Source organism: Sinocyclocheilus rhinocerous, unplaced genomic scaffold (genome assembly GCF_001515625.1).
Source record: "Sinocyclocheilus rhinocerous isolate Xijiao unplaced genomic scaffold, SAMN03320098_v1.1 scaffold148, whole genome shotgun sequence".
Taxonomy (NCBI): Eukaryota; Metazoa; Chordata; class Actinopteri; order Cypriniformes; family Cyprinidae; genus Sinocyclocheilus; species Sinocyclocheilus rhinocerous.
The window spans coordinates 3,582,333-3,599,005 of NW_015653472.1; the positions used below are offsets into that span (position 1 = coordinate 3,582,333).

At 35.5% G+C, this 16,673-nt stretch overlaps 3 protein-coding genes across 5 annotated transcripts in view; 1 reads left to right on the forward strand and 2 right to left on the reverse strand.

Moving 5' to 3' along the window:
- LOC107716216 (beta-1,4 N-acetylgalactosaminyltransferase 1-like) overlaps positions 1–4,012 on the reverse strand; it is a 26,941-nt gene extending 22,929 nt beyond the window's left edge. Inside the window, exon 1 of the mRNA XM_016522592.1 lies at positions 3,971–4,012. The gene's annotated coding sequence lies outside the window, so the exon portion shown is untranslated. The remainder of the gene's footprint in view (positions 1–3,970) is intronic.
- Positions 4,013–6,961: 2,949 nt separating this feature from the next.
- LOC107716090 (glycoprotein-N-acetylgalactosamine 3-beta-galactosyltransferase 1-A-like) lies at positions 6,962–13,215 on the forward strand. 3 transcript variants are annotated; one of them, XM_016522411.1, is made up of 4 exons: positions 6,962–7,276; positions 8,492–8,756; positions 10,099–10,763; positions 12,534–13,215. In XM_016522411.1, exons 2-4 carry the CDS (start codon positions 8,534–8,536, stop codon positions 12,858–12,860), a joined length of 1,215 nt encoding a protein of 404 aa, XP_016377897.1. In that variant the 5' UTR covers positions 6,962–7,276; positions 8,492–8,533; the 3' UTR covers positions 12,861–13,215. The 3 variants fall into 3 exon arrangements, with proteins under 3 accessions (XP_016377897.1, XP_016377899.1, XP_016377898.1); XM_016522413.1 differs by lacking the exon at positions 6,962–7,276 and adding an exon at positions 7,558–7,731; XM_016522412.1 differs by lacking the exon at positions 6,962–7,276 and having other exon boundaries at positions 8,439–8,756.
- A 1,201-nt stretch (positions 13,216–14,416) lies between these two features.
- Positions 14,417–16,246, reverse strand: LOC107716078 (tachykinin-3-like). The gene is made up of 6 exons (XM_016522398.1): positions 16,131–16,246; positions 15,699–15,814; positions 15,514–15,613; positions 15,377–15,406; positions 15,241–15,294; positions 14,417–14,496 (listed from the first exon to the last, which is right to left on the reverse strand). Exons 2-6 carry the CDS (start codon positions 15,798–15,800, stop codon positions 14,417–14,419), a joined length of 366 nt encoding a protein of 121 aa, XP_016377884.1. The 5' UTR covers positions 15,801–15,814; positions 16,131–16,246.
- Positions 16,247–16,673: the final 427 nt, after the last annotated feature.

Below are 16,673 nucleotides of genomic sequence, written 5' to 3' on the forward strand. Positions count from 1 at the left end.
AATTATTTGCGCGAGTAGATTACATACAAAGTCAACGCAAAGACGCGAATAGAGGCGAATTCGCGCCGGGCGATGCGAATGACACGAAATGCGCGACGCGTAACACACACATTAATACAGGATCCTAATGTTATTCATCCTCCTCTGGATGGTGCTGTGAACCCAGACACGTCGGCATTTGGCTTTCCATTGTATTTGGGACTTTTTGACAATGGGTACAAAACAGCGATTGTAGTTATCTCCACCATGGTTGATCGAGCTGTTTTTATTCGCGCGAGTGACACGAAAAACATCCCGCAAGTAATCTAGAGCGAGTGACGCGATGCGCATATTCGCTTTGCATCTGGTGTGAACACACCATTAGTCTGTTCCAATTCAAAAAATATTTAGATTATCTCTCAAAAGAATAAAACGAAGATATGTGAACAAAATGCAAGTTTTGGCCATTAGCAATCCATAAGGAGTGGGGTACAGTGGCGGCTCGTCGGGGGAGGCAGGGGAGGCACAGCTTCCCCATAATTTTGAGGTGAAAATGGGGGGAGGACGATTTAAAGTCAATAAAATTCAAAATTTTTTGTTTGTAATTTCACAGTTGTAATACCATAACGTGAAAGCGCCGCTTTTCTATCACGAATGTGCCGAATCTGCTGATGTAATTACAACCGCTAGGTGATACAAAAAATATTAATAATACTACTAATTAAAAAAAAATAACGATAATAGTATCTCGATACTAAATTAACACTGCTGAGTTTCAGGCCCTACTTTGTACCCGTGTAATGTGTCTTTTAATTTACTTGTTTAAATATTAATCAGACATACAGTATATTTGAATTTAATGTCTTTAGGTATAAAATAATATGAAAAAGAAATTCATTCAAAAGCCTTTAGTGTCACGATCGCCAGCTGGAGTGCCCTTGATAACCACCAGAGGACACTCCATCCCATACCTCTGTCACTCAGTCTTGGACTTCATTTCCCATCAGTGGTGCTCGTCGGGGGAGGCAGGGGAGGCACAGCTTCCCCATTATTTTGAGGTGAAAATGGGAGGAGGACGATTTAATGTTAATAAAATTCACAATTCATTTCAGTTCATGTCTCAGAATGTGTATTTTTTGTTTGTAATTTCACAGTTGTAATACCATAACGTGAAAGCGCCGCTTTTCTATCGCGAATGTGCCGAATCTGCTGATGTAATTACAACTGCTAATTATAGAGAAGGGGAGGGGGAGGCCGGGGGAGAGGCGAGCTCTCATGCCTCCGTTGGTTAAAAAAATTAGCCAATCACCATCGAGTGTTTACTTTCAGCACTGAGGAGTGTTGAGAAAAGAACCCTGGCAAGGGAGGTTAGTGAAATTATATTATCTTGCTGTATGTATGTATGTCGTTTTCTTTACGTTTTCTGACTAAAAGCAACCAAAAAGCCATTTTAAAGTGGTTAAGCAAATTATAATAATAATAATCGGCAGGGATCCCAGACCAATACAATTAGTGTGCCTCCTCTATTTTAAAACCCACGAGCCGCCACTGGTGGGGTATGAGTGGCTATGAACGAATGAATGAAACGCACTTGTCCGTGTTTCACTCCGTCTCGAATCGCGCTTATGGAAAGCGCTTGAGAAACAATGTCTCTTCCGTGGCACGCTTTCAACTCCTTTTTTTAGTCTCGAGCAAGACTGTACAACATTCACATTACATGATTTGACTGATTTTTACGTAGAAAGGGTGGCAGCGCGCCGCGTTAAAAGAAATTATCATTCATGTTTTCATAACCGCTGGCCAAATTAAAAACGAAACTAAAATTAAATCATCTTTGAGAGCAAGGGGGCCCCCTGGTGTTTCGGGGGCCCTACGCAGCTTGCGTATTTTGCGTATAGGGAAGATCGGCTCTGCCTTTACAAAGTCTAAAATCATCAATAAAGTGTATACTGAATTTGGCCTAACTACATTACTACTTAATGCAAACATCATAAAAATAACTGGCGGTCAGTGGAGGAAAGCCTTTGCCCTCCATGTGGGCGTTCCTTTAAGGGTGTGACGTCACGTGAAAACTATCAATGTATTTAATACAACCAGAGTTGACCAATGTGCTTTACAACAGAATAACTAAAAACAGCAACAACACAATGAAAAATAAAAACAGTAAAACCAAGAACAAGGAGAGAAAAAGAAAAACATCATAACATGCAGCAAAAATATAGGAAAAGGATAAAGAGTGCTTCAACCAGAATTAAAGCCTTAATGAACAGGTAGGTTTTTAATTTAGACTTAACAATAGCCACAGATGAAGCCATTCTAATAAAAATGGGTAGATCATTCCAGAGTCTTGGCGCCATTGCAGCAAAAGCGCGATCACCCCTGCACTTCCGCCTCGTCTTGGTAATGACGGAACTTGCGACAATAGTTGCTTTTGGGAAATGCACTTAACACAGAATTTTGAGAAATTAAACTTTTTGAAAAGAAGAGAAACTGAAAATGATGACAAAATAAAAAACAAGTTTATTAGCAACATCAGGAGATTGGAAGCTTGTGTCACAATATTGTAGGCCTATATGTGACCTTGGAGCCATGCTTAAAGTGACAGTCATCACCGTCAATGATGAATGCAAAATCAGCCACCACCAACAGAGCACATGTTAATTTGTGAACCTGTTTCTGTTAAATTTGTTGTAAAAATACATAAACGTTTCAAAAAGGCGGGGCATAGAGGAGAAACAATAATGTACAGTATGTGGAAAATAATGTGTTTTTTTAACTTTAAACCGCATAAACACATTTCATTACACCAAATACACAAAATAATGTTCTTTTTAGCAGCATCATATGACCCCTTTAACACAGAATTTTGAGAAATTAAACTTTTTGGAAAGAAGAGAAACTGAAAATGATGACAAAATAAAAAACAAGTTTATTAGCAACATCAGGAGATTGGAAGCTTGTGTCACAATATTGTAGGCCTATATGTGACCTTGGAGCCATGCTTAAAGTGACAGTCATCACCGTCAATGATGAATGCAAAATCAGCCACCACCAACAGAGCACATGTTAATTTGTGAACCTGTTTCTGTTAAATTTGTTGTAAAAATACATAAATAACTAAGTCAATAAACCTAATGAAATTCTGTTCAGTTACCAAATGTTTTGTCAATCACAATATGCTTCTTGTGAGGCAAGGTTTTTGTGTTGATTTCTCACTTCAAGCTGGACTCAACAGCCCTGCCAACACTGCCATTTACAGTTCAGCTAAGTGAGTGTACAACATATGTCGTGTGGTCAGAAAACAAAGCAGTAAAGAGTTTTACATTTTTATAACAAACTGTACTGTAAATGAATACATTAACTGCCTGACATAACCATCACCCTGGTGAACAGGGTCAGTTAATGCGTTTCTTTTATAGTCTGCAATTCTACATATTGCACATTTGTATTGCAACTTATAAATCAGGCCAATATAAATTCATATTTAGCTTTTGTTCTAAATATCATATTTGTTTGAACCCGATATTAACATTAAAGTGGAATCTATACTATTTTAAAACTTTTAAATTAGCACATCGCTTTATTTTTATTATAACTATTGTTATTAATTGGTTTAACTTCTAATGTAGCTTATGGACACTAATGAAAAATTAGATCATCTTTATTTTGCCTGAAGAGGAGAACAGCAACAACTTCAAGATCAATACAAATGAGAAGAGCTTTTACACTTTGAAAACAAGTTACCTTTTTTTTTTTTTCTCTTTTTGAATTAGGATAAGTTTCTAAACATTTCAAGCTTGCATTAAACAGGCCCATATTATTTACTCAATTTCAGCTTTGAAATTCACGTAACATACTTTGAATTATTATCATTTCCGATTTCTTTTGAGGACCTTTACTTCAAGTTGATTTCGCCCCAATCTAATCACGTATGGTTTGACATATATTAATTTAATAATCTAATAATTTGATTTGTATTATAATGCCTTACCCTAAAAATTGGGGAAATCCAAAATCGATGTAACTGCCTCAAGACGTGTGTGGAGAGAGTGAATAAGGGCGTGAAACATCTGCCGTTTGATGAAATAGAAGCATAAGCGCACTTCAAACCATTATGCGGAACTAGGACAAGGCACTGCGGTCAGCGGTTAAGATAAACATTAACAAGAAAGAATCTTTTCAATAACCTATACGCGTATAACCATTATTTTGCATTGCACTTAAAATGTTTTTTTCCCCATAACATCATTTTTAAGCATATTCCAGCAACTAACTTAAACTATCTTATTAATATCTTATACGTGGGGTTAAGCAAAAACGTATGCTTATAAGCTGAACATTAATTAATATACATAATTTACAATGCAAAATGCATTTGAATCCTCAGGTATCCAGAAGACCCAACGGTTTACTGACTTCATTCACAAGACTGAATCAGGAATACCGGTCCCTTTCATCTTTAATATAATCCTTATGGTTTTCAGTCAAAGTCATAGGCCTACTGATGGACTCTAACTGTTTCCAATCATTCATAAACATGCATAATGTAACGTTTGCCTTACATTTGCCTCAGACGATAGACCAAAAATAATGCCCATCAGATCTGCCCTTGATAGCAGCTTCATGTATACAGCAAGTAAATGGAGACATCTAGTGGCTCCATCCAAGTGAGAGTGAAACACCTTAAGGCCTGTTCACACCAAGGACGATAACTATAAAGAAGATAACGATAGATATATATTTCTAAAAATCGTTCTCAATATTAATGAATGGCAGAGTCCACGCCACAGCTATAACGATAAAGGCACAGAGAAACGATATCGTTGGAATCACTATAGTTCAGAACGATTTTTTTCTAGCTGATGAAAGATAAAATTATTGACAGCCAGTCAGAATCAATCCTGCCATAACGAGCTGGAGCATTTAAAGCGGCAGACGAGGTGCGCTTGGAATAAACCTTTATACAGTCTATGGAATAAACAGACGATATCGCCCGCTGGTAAAGAAATGGAAAATAATTTGAATGTAATTTCAGTATCTACTAATAAGAAAGCTATAAGGACTGTTAGGATTTGCTCTGCCTTTGATCTCTTCATGTGAACATGTTTAGATGATGGCCCTCTTATCTTTATTTTATTTTTTTTCTTTGTTTCCATTTTATTCTTGTGGTTGATATTATGTGATGTATGCTTATTCTTTATGGAGGACGAAACCTGCAAAAACAATAAATAAATAAATACACAAATAAATAAATAAATGTCTGTATAAATACACAAATTCTTGTTTAAATACATATAGAAATAATTAAACAGAAATGGCCAGTGTCGTTTCCTGACGTCATTTTTTGTAACCCGATTGAGTCTCCAGCTAGAGACAACTGTAATATCAGTATCCCATGGTCATCGTGAGATGACTGGTATGAAGTGGTTTAATCGAGGAACATACCGTTTTTTCCCATTAGTTATCAGACCAGAAAATACAGGCGACAAAAGTATGCTTATAAAGCAAATAACGGTTCAGTATTGCAATTAAGAGCTATGTAAGCATTAATATTTTACATCTTCTGTATGTTCCCGTTCTCTGCAATAAAAATAATTTTTAAAAAATATCGCCCGCTGGTGTGGACGCTAATAAAATTATCTTTATAGTTATCGTTCTTGGTGTGAACGGGCCTTTACCCTTACAAAATTTCACATTAAAAGTGTAAAAATAACATACAATAAATATAAAGTAATATTTACTAAATCTACTAAATGCTACTGTTTGATGCTGCTTTCTTGGAGGAAATTTTAATATTTATTATTTTATTCTATTGACATCATAACTAAAATTAAGAAATAAATACAAATCTGCAGTGTTGGGGGTAACTCATTACAAGTAATGCGAGTTACGTAATCAGATTACTTTTTTTCAAGTAACTAGTAAAGTAACGCATTACTTTTTTAATTTACAAGAAAATATCTGAGTTACTTTTTCAAAAAAGTAATGCCAGTTACTTTGTTTTCCCATTTATTGACTGACAGCTCTCCTGTCCCCATATTGGGAGAAATCGGAAGTGCAGAGGCGTTGTGTGCGCTGTGTGAACATGGTGTTACTGTAGTTCTAGACTAAATGTGAATGTGCATTAATTCATCCCACTCACAAAAAACAGATTTAGTATTCATCAAAATGAATTAAAACAGTGAAATGCAAACTCAGAGTATGACGCAAACCTGCAATAATTAAATATGTTAAATAACACAAATGTATCTAATCCCATTTTATTAACCAATGTCTTTGCTGCTGACCTTTGCTGATCCAGTTCAACCATACTAATAAGCAAAAATGACTTTAGAGAAACTAACAATTGTGCTTTGTTTTTTTATTGCTGAAGAGTGTTTCTTCTCCTGCGTTCTACTGTACAGACGTGAATTTACTTTTGCTTCAGCCTGAGGTTTATTCATTACACTTTTTGGTGTGAAAGGGCTTTTATATTTGCTATAAATAGAACTTCTTATATTAAAAACAATCAAGCCCTGCTTATATTTAAAAAGTAACGCGAAAGTAACGCAAAAGTAATATAACGCATTACTTTCCATAAAAAGTAACTAAGTAACGTAATTAGTTACTTTTTTAGGGAGTAACGCAATATTGTAATGCATTACTTTTAAAAGTAACTTTCCCCAACACTGAATCTGCATATGGCTGTGTGAAATAAATTGAGAATAGTTTAATTTGCATTAGTGCTATATCTTTATTACCACTTTGTCTTTTGCCCTCTGAGGGTTAACAGGCACTTTTTTGTTATTCAGATTTAGAACAATATTAATTGTACTTAACAGGTAGACGAAAAGTACACACATTCATAGGCTAGCCTATATAAACAAAGGTTATTATCAAATTTGTCATCCTTGAAATGAGCGAACGCCCCTAGTGGGCGGGGACACCCATGACAACAAACCGGCCGTTCCTCCAATCAAACACCTCGATACGGCGTTCCGTGAGTGATGCAGAACACAGTACACGCTCATGACAGAGGATCTGTTGTCCGGTAATAGCGCACAAAGAGGCATGTTCACCATACGGTTAAAGGTAAACTGTATGCTATTACGGGGCAAAATAAGTCGGGTGACTAGCGCACACTATTTCCTTTAACTAAAGGATGAAATCCTCAACGTTTGTTTGTGTGCAACGTACGCGCTCCTCTCCTGTAAGCGGATACTGAGAGGAATAAAGACTGAAGGCATGAAACTGACTGGAGTTCACAGCGTTCTTTGGGACAATGAGAGGCTTGCAGAGGGGAGGTAAAGAATGCAAGGGCCTTTGTCCTAGATCTCCAATGCACCACTTATGTCTTCACAACTGCATGCACTATATGTAATTTGGTTGTTTTATGCATATACCATATAACTCAGTATTACAAGTATTACAGTATTTTGTCCACGCAATAAAAGATGAATGTAATAACTTAAAATTCCTTGCAGTAGTTTGTGTAGTTTGTCTATTTGAAAAAATCCAGCTTAGACTGGTCTTTGTAGGATTTCCCTAGAGCAAACATTCCATTTGACCACTAAATATTAGGTCTAACAGTAATAATAGAGAATTATTTAGAATATTTTTAGAAGTGTTTCATCCATCATCATACAAAGGGATAACTCTGCAGTCAACCTGAATGTTACTTATCAACTTAGTAAAACTGACATTTTTAAACACACTAGCAATATGACTGAAGGCCTGGCAGTAGCAGCAGGTGCCTAATTCTTGAAAATGAGGGTAAGAACCAAGATTTATCAGTTACGCAAGGTAACCAGCTCATGATCTATTCCTCAGATTTAACATGACAGCAGCTTAATCCTAAATAGAAAATGGGCTTATATAACATGCCTGAAATGATCTTAAAAAGAATAGATGGTTTATGTTTTGTCTATTCAGTTATTTAAGGTTATAATTTAGAAAGTATCTTACCCTAATATGAGAAACCTCATGGTAGGTCAAGTATGTTTTTAGAGGGGTTGATAAGAAAATCTATTAATTAATTAAATAAAATTACATAAATAATTATATATATATATATATATATATATATATAACACTTACTAAAAAGTGAAATAATTTATTTGTTTACTTGCATGTCATGTGGCCATTAACTGACACCAGAGAGCCATAAAAATGCAAATGTGTTAAAATTTCACAGGGTGCGCCAAGTAAATATTTTAGGTAAAATGGGTTCGACTGAAAAAAAATAAAAGTTTGGAAATCCCTGAGGAAAACAGTATTTAATTTTTTTGTTTTTTTTTGCCAGGTTTCCTGTTATATGGCTGAAGGGATAAATTTGTCTAAGAAAGGAAACACATGCTATTTCAGTGTCCCCCCCCACCAGATAGAACATTTTAAAAAGTAATAATTAACATAATTTAAAAATAGTATTTTGTCATTTCATAATGCAGGTTATAGTATATTAGGATCTTTGTATCCAGACTGTTAAAACAATCACTGAAAATTAATACACTCAAAGTAACCAGTATTTTTCTAGCCTCACAGTGACCAATGTTGGCGGGATCCCTAAATTGTCACCATGAAAGCAGGGAATTCAAAATGTGCTTTCTCCCTGGGCTTCCTGGTGGGCAGCTGCACCTTGTACGTCTTCTTGAGACAGGTGTGGTTTGAGAAGAGCTTCGACTGGAAGCTTGATGGCAACAGCAACCCTGCTCCACTTGGGCCTGTACAAAACACCCCCAACCTTACCTGGAAAGTGGAAGGATCTGCCCTGATCAACCTCAAACACCCTCACCAGCCAGGTGCTGCAGCGCCCTCTAGTGCATCATTTATGTTACATACATTAATGAGTGTAACATGATATATAGCACTGTCTGCAACATAATAGCTGATGCAAAGCTTTCACTTTATAAACACTTAATTGAGTTTTCACTAGACAATATTGTATAAAAGTGTATTTTGTAGACACAGTAGTGTGATAAAAGTGCACTAAGCAATTTTACTGGCACATAGGCTAGAGCAGCATAGCGGTAATATTGTAATGTGGTGTTTGGGTTTTGTCTTGTTCATGTTTCCATGTCTTTTATTTTGTAATTGTTTTATGCTGTTTGTGTCATACTTCCCTTGCCTTCATGTATCTCAGCCTTGTGTATGTGTCATGTTCTGATTGGTTGTTTTAGTCATGTGTCTTGTTTCCCATTGGTTTGTTCTTGTCATGTGACCCTCTTGTTTCCTATAAGTAGCCATCATGTGCCATTGTCTGTCGTCGTGTATTGAATGTATTTATCCCGCTGTTGGTGAGTCTAGTCTGTTCATGTCAAGTCTGTTCATGCCTCGTCAAGTCAAGTCTGTTCATGTCAAGTCAAGTCTCGGATTATTGTTTGGATGTTTGGATCACACTGTAAATAAACTGCACTTGGGTTCTTCACTACTCTCGCCTTCAGTGGACTGAATTCGTTACAAATATTGTGCAAAAGCATCATGTTTTTAGTTACCAATGCCACTGTATTCACAGTCAGCCATGATTAATTTATCATGCAAAAAAAAAAAAGTGTCCGATTACAGGGGAGTTACTGAGTTCTAGAGAGGATTAGGATGGTTGTTGGTTAATGACTTGATGCTTGTTTTGTAATACACACACACACATTATATATATATATATATTATGTGTGTGTGTGTGTATTACAAATATATAATAATAATAATATTTTGTTTCAAAAAAAGATAGGTTAAGATTTAAAATGACAAGTAATTAGTTTTTAGGGCTGCACTGTGATCCTTAAATAGAGTCTTTTAATGTCATTTAATTATTCTTGTTCTAAATATGCCTGACAAGATGCAAAACACAATGCAAAATATTTAATATAAAAAATAAAGTTTGTTTTAAATTGATTATTGTAAATGCTATAAAAGTTCTTCAAAACCACATGTAAAATAAAATAGCTTTTATTAGGCTACTGATAGGTATACATAATTTTAAGCATATTTTTCAAAATTACTGTTGTTTTCTGTATGTGTAAAGCTTTTTAAATTTTTAAAATGCAACACTTACAGAATCACTACAATATAAAGTCTCTAATGAATATAATATTTTGTATTGTATTAAATTGCAACATAACTATGAAATTTGTTTTAAATACACAGGAGAGGACAGTCACATCGCAGATGAGCTGTTTAAGAAAGTGCGTATCTTGTGCTGGGTGATGACAGGGCCTAGTAATCTACAGTCAAAGGCTTGGCATGTGAAGGCAACATGGAGCCGTCACTGTAACATAGTGCTGTTCATGAGCTCTGAAGAAGACCGCAGCTTCCCCACAGTGGGCCTTGGCACAGGAGAAGGCCGTGACCAGCTCTACTGGAAGACCATTCGTGCTTTCCACTATGCTCTGAAGAACCACGGCGATGAGGCAGACTGGTTTCTCAAAACCGACGATGACACATTCGTCGTTGTGGACAACTTGCGCTGGGTCTTGTCAAACTACACGGCAGAGCAGCCCATATACTTTGGAAAGAGATTCAAGCCGTACGCCAAGCAGGGCTACATGAGCGGTGGCGCAGGTTATGTGCTCAGCAAAGAGGCCCTGAGAAGGTTTGTGGAGGGTTTTAACACTAAAGTGTGCACTCATACCACCTCAGTAGAGGATCTAGCGATGGGTCAGTGTCTGGAGAAAATGGGGGTGGTAGCAGGGGACTCCAGGGACACACTGCAACGTGAAACCTTCCATCCTTTCATTCCTGAGCACCATCTTACAGGAAAGTTCTCCAAGACCTTCTGGTACTGGAACTACTGCTTCTACCCAATTGTAGAAGTAAGTCAAACACTTTGATTTTTTGCACAGTTACACTAGCGTTCAAACGTTTGGGGTTGATACGTTTTTTTTTTTTAATGTTTTTGAAATAAGTCTTTTATGTTATCAGTTATTACAATTCAAAATAACGGTTTTCTATTGTAATTCTGTATATTTTAAAATGTCATTACTCCAGTCTTCAGTGTCACATGATCCTTTGGAAATCATTCTAATATGCAGATATAGTGCTTAAGAAACATTTTTTCTCCTTCTTCTTATTATTAGCAAACTTAATAGTTAATAGTGCTTAATAGTTTTGAGAAAATTGTAATTCATTTTTTTTCAGAATTCTTTGATTAATATGAAGGACAGGATTTATTTGAAATGGAAAACTTTTGTAATATTATAAATGTCTGTTCTGTTACTTTTGATTAATTTCATGCAAACTTTTGAATGGTAGTGTAGAATAAAATATGCACTCATTGTAATTTTTCCTAAGATATTCTATGTCCTTTGTGACATTTCTCTACATTCCACAGCTTCCATCTCCTACACACAGGAAGCAAATTAGTTATTACTTTGGTAATGACAGAAGTTAAACTAATTTTTTAAAAAAGTTTTAAGAACTTAAGTACCATCTATGCCTGAGAAGAAAAAACAATTAAAGTGTCAAAAGCAATTTTCCATTCAAGTAAGTATTTTGAGTATGAATAAAAATCAACAACATTGTTTGAGAAATATACTTTTAGATTGAAATTACCTTATAATTTTAGCCCTCTCATTTTTTTAAATGCCACGCTGAACTAGAAACTCCTTCAGGTGATTGCAAGTGAAACCAACAATGGATAGGTTTGATGGGGACAGCATTTGTCAATAGTTTTTCTTTCATGTACATGATGATGTGTTTCGTGACTAGACAGCTAATGACTAGCAATACAAAACCCAAGAAATTAACACAATTTTGTCCTGTCGTGGTCATCAAAGTGGCAACAAGAAAGGATATAAATGCTATTTCAGAGTTTATAATGTTAGTATAAAAAATAAGTATGATTAGGAATAGAATTGTGCAATTTCTTTCAGAAAAATTCCTTTTTAATACAAGTTAAGCTCAATCGAACAATGTTAATGACAGAATGACATCAAAGCAAAAAAGAATAAATCGGTTTATAGATAAATATCTGTTTATCCATTTAAATAATAATTGGTCGTTTATCCGATGCACCTATCGCACATGTGTGTGAGGATAATTGTTGATTAATGACAGAATGACAAAAAAATATTTTTTTCTTACATTTTTCTTTTAAAAAAAGCAAAAAGCAAAGTAAATTTAAGATCAGAAATGCAAAGCTTATTATTTTTAAAGTGCTTAAATTATTCTTCTGTTAAAACAATTTTTTAAGCTGTAAAGTTCTCTTTTTGGTCATTAGCAATTAAATTGTAAACTTTAATATAACTGGATGCATAAAAAGTTAGCAAGTGATTTTTTTCCCACACTAAAAATCATATTAACATACATATTATTTGTCTTATGGCTGCATTTTAATGTTTACAGATTGGCCACATTCATTTCAATTGAAAGTGCCACACTGTAAGCCAGAATTTTGCTTTTTTAAAGAAAGGGTGGACAAGTCAAAATTAATTTTCATAGTAATCAACATTATGACACATACGTGCTGTTGATTGAGCTTAACTTGTAATGAACCTAGAATATTCCTTTAATGCAAACTATCTGCGATCACATGGAAATGTAACAGACCAGCATCTCTTATATTAGTTTTTTTTTCTCTACAGGGCCCACAGTGCTGCTCTGACCTAGCTGTGTCTTTCCACTACGTAGACCCTGAGCTAATGTACACTCTTGAGTACTACACTTACCGTCTGAGGCCATATGGCTACCGACACCGCTACCAGCCTCCAGTGCCTGCTGTACTGTCTTTAGCTTTCCACACTGGGAAACCTACCACAGAAGCTCAGAGATTAGATGAGCGTGTTAATGAAAAGTCAATTCCAACAAACACCATGAATCCCAGAGCTGAGAAAGTGAAGACTACTGGAACAAGTCACAAAGTCACAAATGCTGCCCAGGGGAGAAACATAATGGACAGAAGCACTGCATGATTGTTTCTTCTTGTATAAATACAAAATGAACGCATGTAGCATTTTGAATCATCCAGACTGTGTACTGTGCAAATGGAATGGTGTAGTGGTTACAGGTCTGGGCTAATAACCAAAAGCTGTAGGTTCAAACCTTAACAATGAACAAATTTTGTCCTTATTGCTGTTGATCAAGTAACTTGACTGGTTGTGCCAGTAATAAGTCAACTGTAAGTCAATTCGAATAAGTGTTTGCTACTCCACGGATTTGTTAATACGGTCCCTGCTATTTGAATAAATTATTTTGCTGCCTTCTAGTCTGAGTACAGTAAAAGTGTCTGATTCACAAGCCATACTTCATATATTATGGCCAAAGTACATGAAGGACTTCAATAGTTTTATATTTCAACAGTGAGACAAAAATGAAAAGCAGAGTTTCATATGATGTTTTTTTGGGGGTTTCTTTAATATTTCTTTACTTGGAAAGTTTAGATGACCTTATTTTTGTTGTTGTGTTGTCTATGACTGTTACATTACTAAACTGTTTCTTTAAGGACATGCTGTGCTTTAATGATCTACTGATATCCAAAGCACTAACACTCAAAGTCAAACTTGAAGTATTAGTCACTTGTTAAGTATTAGTTGACATCAAGTTAAAATACATATAAGTTTGATGTGCATAATTATATACGCAGTTGGTCATGAAGCCTCTGTGTTTTGGCAAATGTAGCAAATTATTGCTGTGTACAGTTTTTTGCGGGGTCTAAGTCACTATATTTTATGCAGTTTTGAACGTTTAAGTAATAAAAGATTGTGAGATCAGATAGATAATTTTTTTTATTTACAAAAATCATGTTTTATACATTAGACAGCAAAAATAACAATAAATATATTGAAATGCTGGCGATGTAAGTGGATATGCAAATGTGGTGATATATCTAGGTAAATGTATAATCTGCAGTACAATGAAACAAATCACACCATAAGAAGAAATGTTTATTTGATTCATCTTATATAAATATTTTCTTTTGCTCTATCACTTTTGTAAAAAATTATGACTTTCTGTTGTTGCTCCAAAGAAATGTCTTGAAAAGAAGCTGTCATGATAGTGTGGGGTGGACCATTCACTGGATATGAAATAATTCATTTGCCTATAACCCACGACGAAACCTGCAACAAATTGTAAACAAAAAAAAATAATAAGTATATATATTTACAAGAAAAGCCAGTAATTTTGGAATAATAGGCAGACATGCTTTAGGAACAAATGTGCCGTTAGAAAGATAAGTGTTGTAATAGCTTCAGAAAGCCTGCAGATGGCAGAACAGCTTCACTGAATTGCTCACCTTAGTTTGCATTTGTTGAAGTTGTCTCCTCTTGCGCCTGTTTCTGGATAATCTTTCCTCCATGGACGCCCAGTAAACAAAAAAAAATAATAAGTATATATATATTTACAAGAAAAGCCAGTAATTTTGGAATAATAGGCAGACATGCTTTAGGAACAAATGTGCCGTTAGAAAGATAAGTGTTGTAATAGCTTCAGAAAGCCTGCAGATGGCAGAACAGCTTCACTGAATTGCTCACCTTAGTTTGCATTTGTTGAAGTTGTCTCCTCTTGCGCCTGTTTCTGGATAATCTTTCCTCCATGGACGCCCAGTTTCTGACAACACAAATACAGTAAGTCTGAGATGCTGAACAAATATCTGACAATGTTAAGCTTTGATATTTGTTGAGTTTGTCATATGTTTGAGGTTTAGCCCACACGGTTCAGTAAAGAGAATCGTTGCAAATGTGTACATTTAACTAAAGGTTTTCGTATGAACAACCAGTCAGACCCTGGTTTAAGTTTCACGAACCTTAAATTAGACATATAGGCTATATGCTTCATTTCGAGACGGATTTGACTAGAAGTAATAAAAACGTGCAGATTTTGATTCAGTCACCGCTTTAAGATCCAACGAATTTATTCAATAAATGATTCATCAGATTCAAATCGATAACTCGTGTGAATCATTGATCAATTAGTTCAAATAACATACTCAAGAATCATTTGTTCGTAAACCTCCTGGTGTATATTTTGATTCACTAAAAACCGACTCATAAGAGTCATTCGCGTGAGAATCAGACTGCATTGGTCAAGCTGTATGTTTTTGATTCCCTAAAAAGAACCGGCTCATAAGAGTCATTTGTTTGTGAATCGAACTAACGTTACTGGTCGCGCTTTAGGTTTGTTTATTTCGGGCAACCCGCGAGGACGTTTTTTTCAGAATCGTGTTCAACTCATACTAAACCCCAAAAAATGATTTCGTGTAGATGTAAATTGACATCAAGACGACGGTCATCTAAAGGTAACTTATGCCTTTCACAAACGACACTGAAATAAATAGAAAAGCTGTTAACTTACCAGGGTCAGTGCTTCGTCGACCCATGAGTCCAACAAAGATATCCTGCATTTCCCCTGAAAGACAACATATATTAAGTTTTCATAGATAATTTAAAACTGAGAATAGAAAGCACAAAATCCCTTCAAAATGTCTTACTTTTACGCTGAGGTGGTATATCATCTGTGTCTGGGGGAAAATGCATTCGCAAAACATTTTAAAAACATGTTTCAGTAGGAAACTGAAGTAAAATTTATATACAATTACAACAACAACAAAAATATCTATCCACTCACCGACGTTCCTGCGCCCCATTAATCCGACGAAACTGTCATAATCTATGTCATTATACCTCTTCTGCAAGTTATGAGCCGACAGCCGAAAACTTGGACTCTCCTGTGCATGAAATTAAGTTTTTATTATACAGCTCGGCCAAAACTACATATTTATAGCTTTTAGATTATCATAATCTGTCACTTACACCTGAAACTGATCTATGAGACTCTGACTGCTGACATCTCGATTCACTCCATCGGGTTTCCAGCACCAAAACCAAGAACAGTAACACCAGCCCACGGTACATCGTAACAGATAAGTCTGAGGAGAAAATATCTCAAAATAGTAAAGCAGTTTTTTTTTTCATAGCGTCCGTTATTTTTTATTTTTATTTTTTTTGCTAGACCCAGTAACATTTTAATGAAAATGAAAACACTAAGTTTCACCTCTACAATCCTAATTGCAGTTATACGTTTTTCTCTTACATTGGTATTCAGTATAATTTACCACTAAACCACCAGGAAGAAAAACCTTTGTTAAATCAATAATAATAAAAAAAAATTTAAATAAAAAAAAAATCTAAAACGATAATGTAAAATTGTAATATGAAATACAATTTACAAGGTATTGTACTTACCTAAGCTGAGGATAATGCTATGTGGAAACAGCTGAGTTACAGTTTGTGGTCGAGGAGTTAAATCCTTTTGTGATGGACTCTCAGACAAGAGACACAGAGACAGAGATTCTCTCCTGTCTGATTGTTAATGATAGCAACATGTGAGTAAATCCAATCTGATGTCGCAGTGTAGGTGTGGTTTAAGGGTTTGTAGTCTGCATCAGCGATGACCACGCAATTGAGATCCTGACATCAGAGGCGTGAGGCATTTCTTAAAAGGACAAACCATAGCCTATTTTTGTCAAACCCCTTTCATCAGTTACTCAGATTTAAATTTTTGCAACTTTAATCTCATATCTGTAACTTTGCCAGATTCCCCCCCCCCTTCAAGGTTACAGAGTACCAGGCTTGAATGAAAACAGGTCTCTCGCATCTGTGGGTCAAACTCAAACATTTGCGTGAGAGCATGTCTAAATGTCATGTTTGTTGACTCATTAAGATTATACTGATATCTATCTGAATGCTACTTTTCTCTGCTAAGTAGGGCCTTATTGTCGTATTTTC

Bases quoted from the DNA above. Each gene is read 5' to 3' on its own strand.
- LOC107716090 (XM_016522411.1), top strand. From the start codon at position 8,534: ATGAAAGCAGGGAATTCAAAATGTGCTTTCTCCCTGGGCTTCCTGGTG. The intron at 8,757-10,098 runs GTGCTGCAGCGC...TTAAATACACAG, and splicing joins CAAACACCCTCACCAGCCAG to GAGAGGACAGTCACATCGCA. The intron at 10,764-12,533 runs GTAAGTCAAACA...TTTTCTCTACAG, and splicing joins GCTTCTACCCAATTGTAGAA to GGCCCACAGTGCTGCTCTGA.
- LOC107716078 (XM_016522398.1), bottom strand. From the start codon at position 15,800: ATGTACCGTGGGCTGGTGTTACTGTTCTTGGTTTTGGTGCTGGAAACC. The intron at 15,614-15,698 runs GTAAGTGACAGA...TTTCATGCACAG, and splicing joins CTCATAGATCAGTTTCAGGT to GAGAGTCCAAGTTTTCGGCT. The intron at 14,497-15,240 runs GTAAGTTAACAG...TTGTGTTGTCAG, and splicing joins TCGACGAAGCACTGACCCTG to AAACTGGGCGTCCATGGAGG.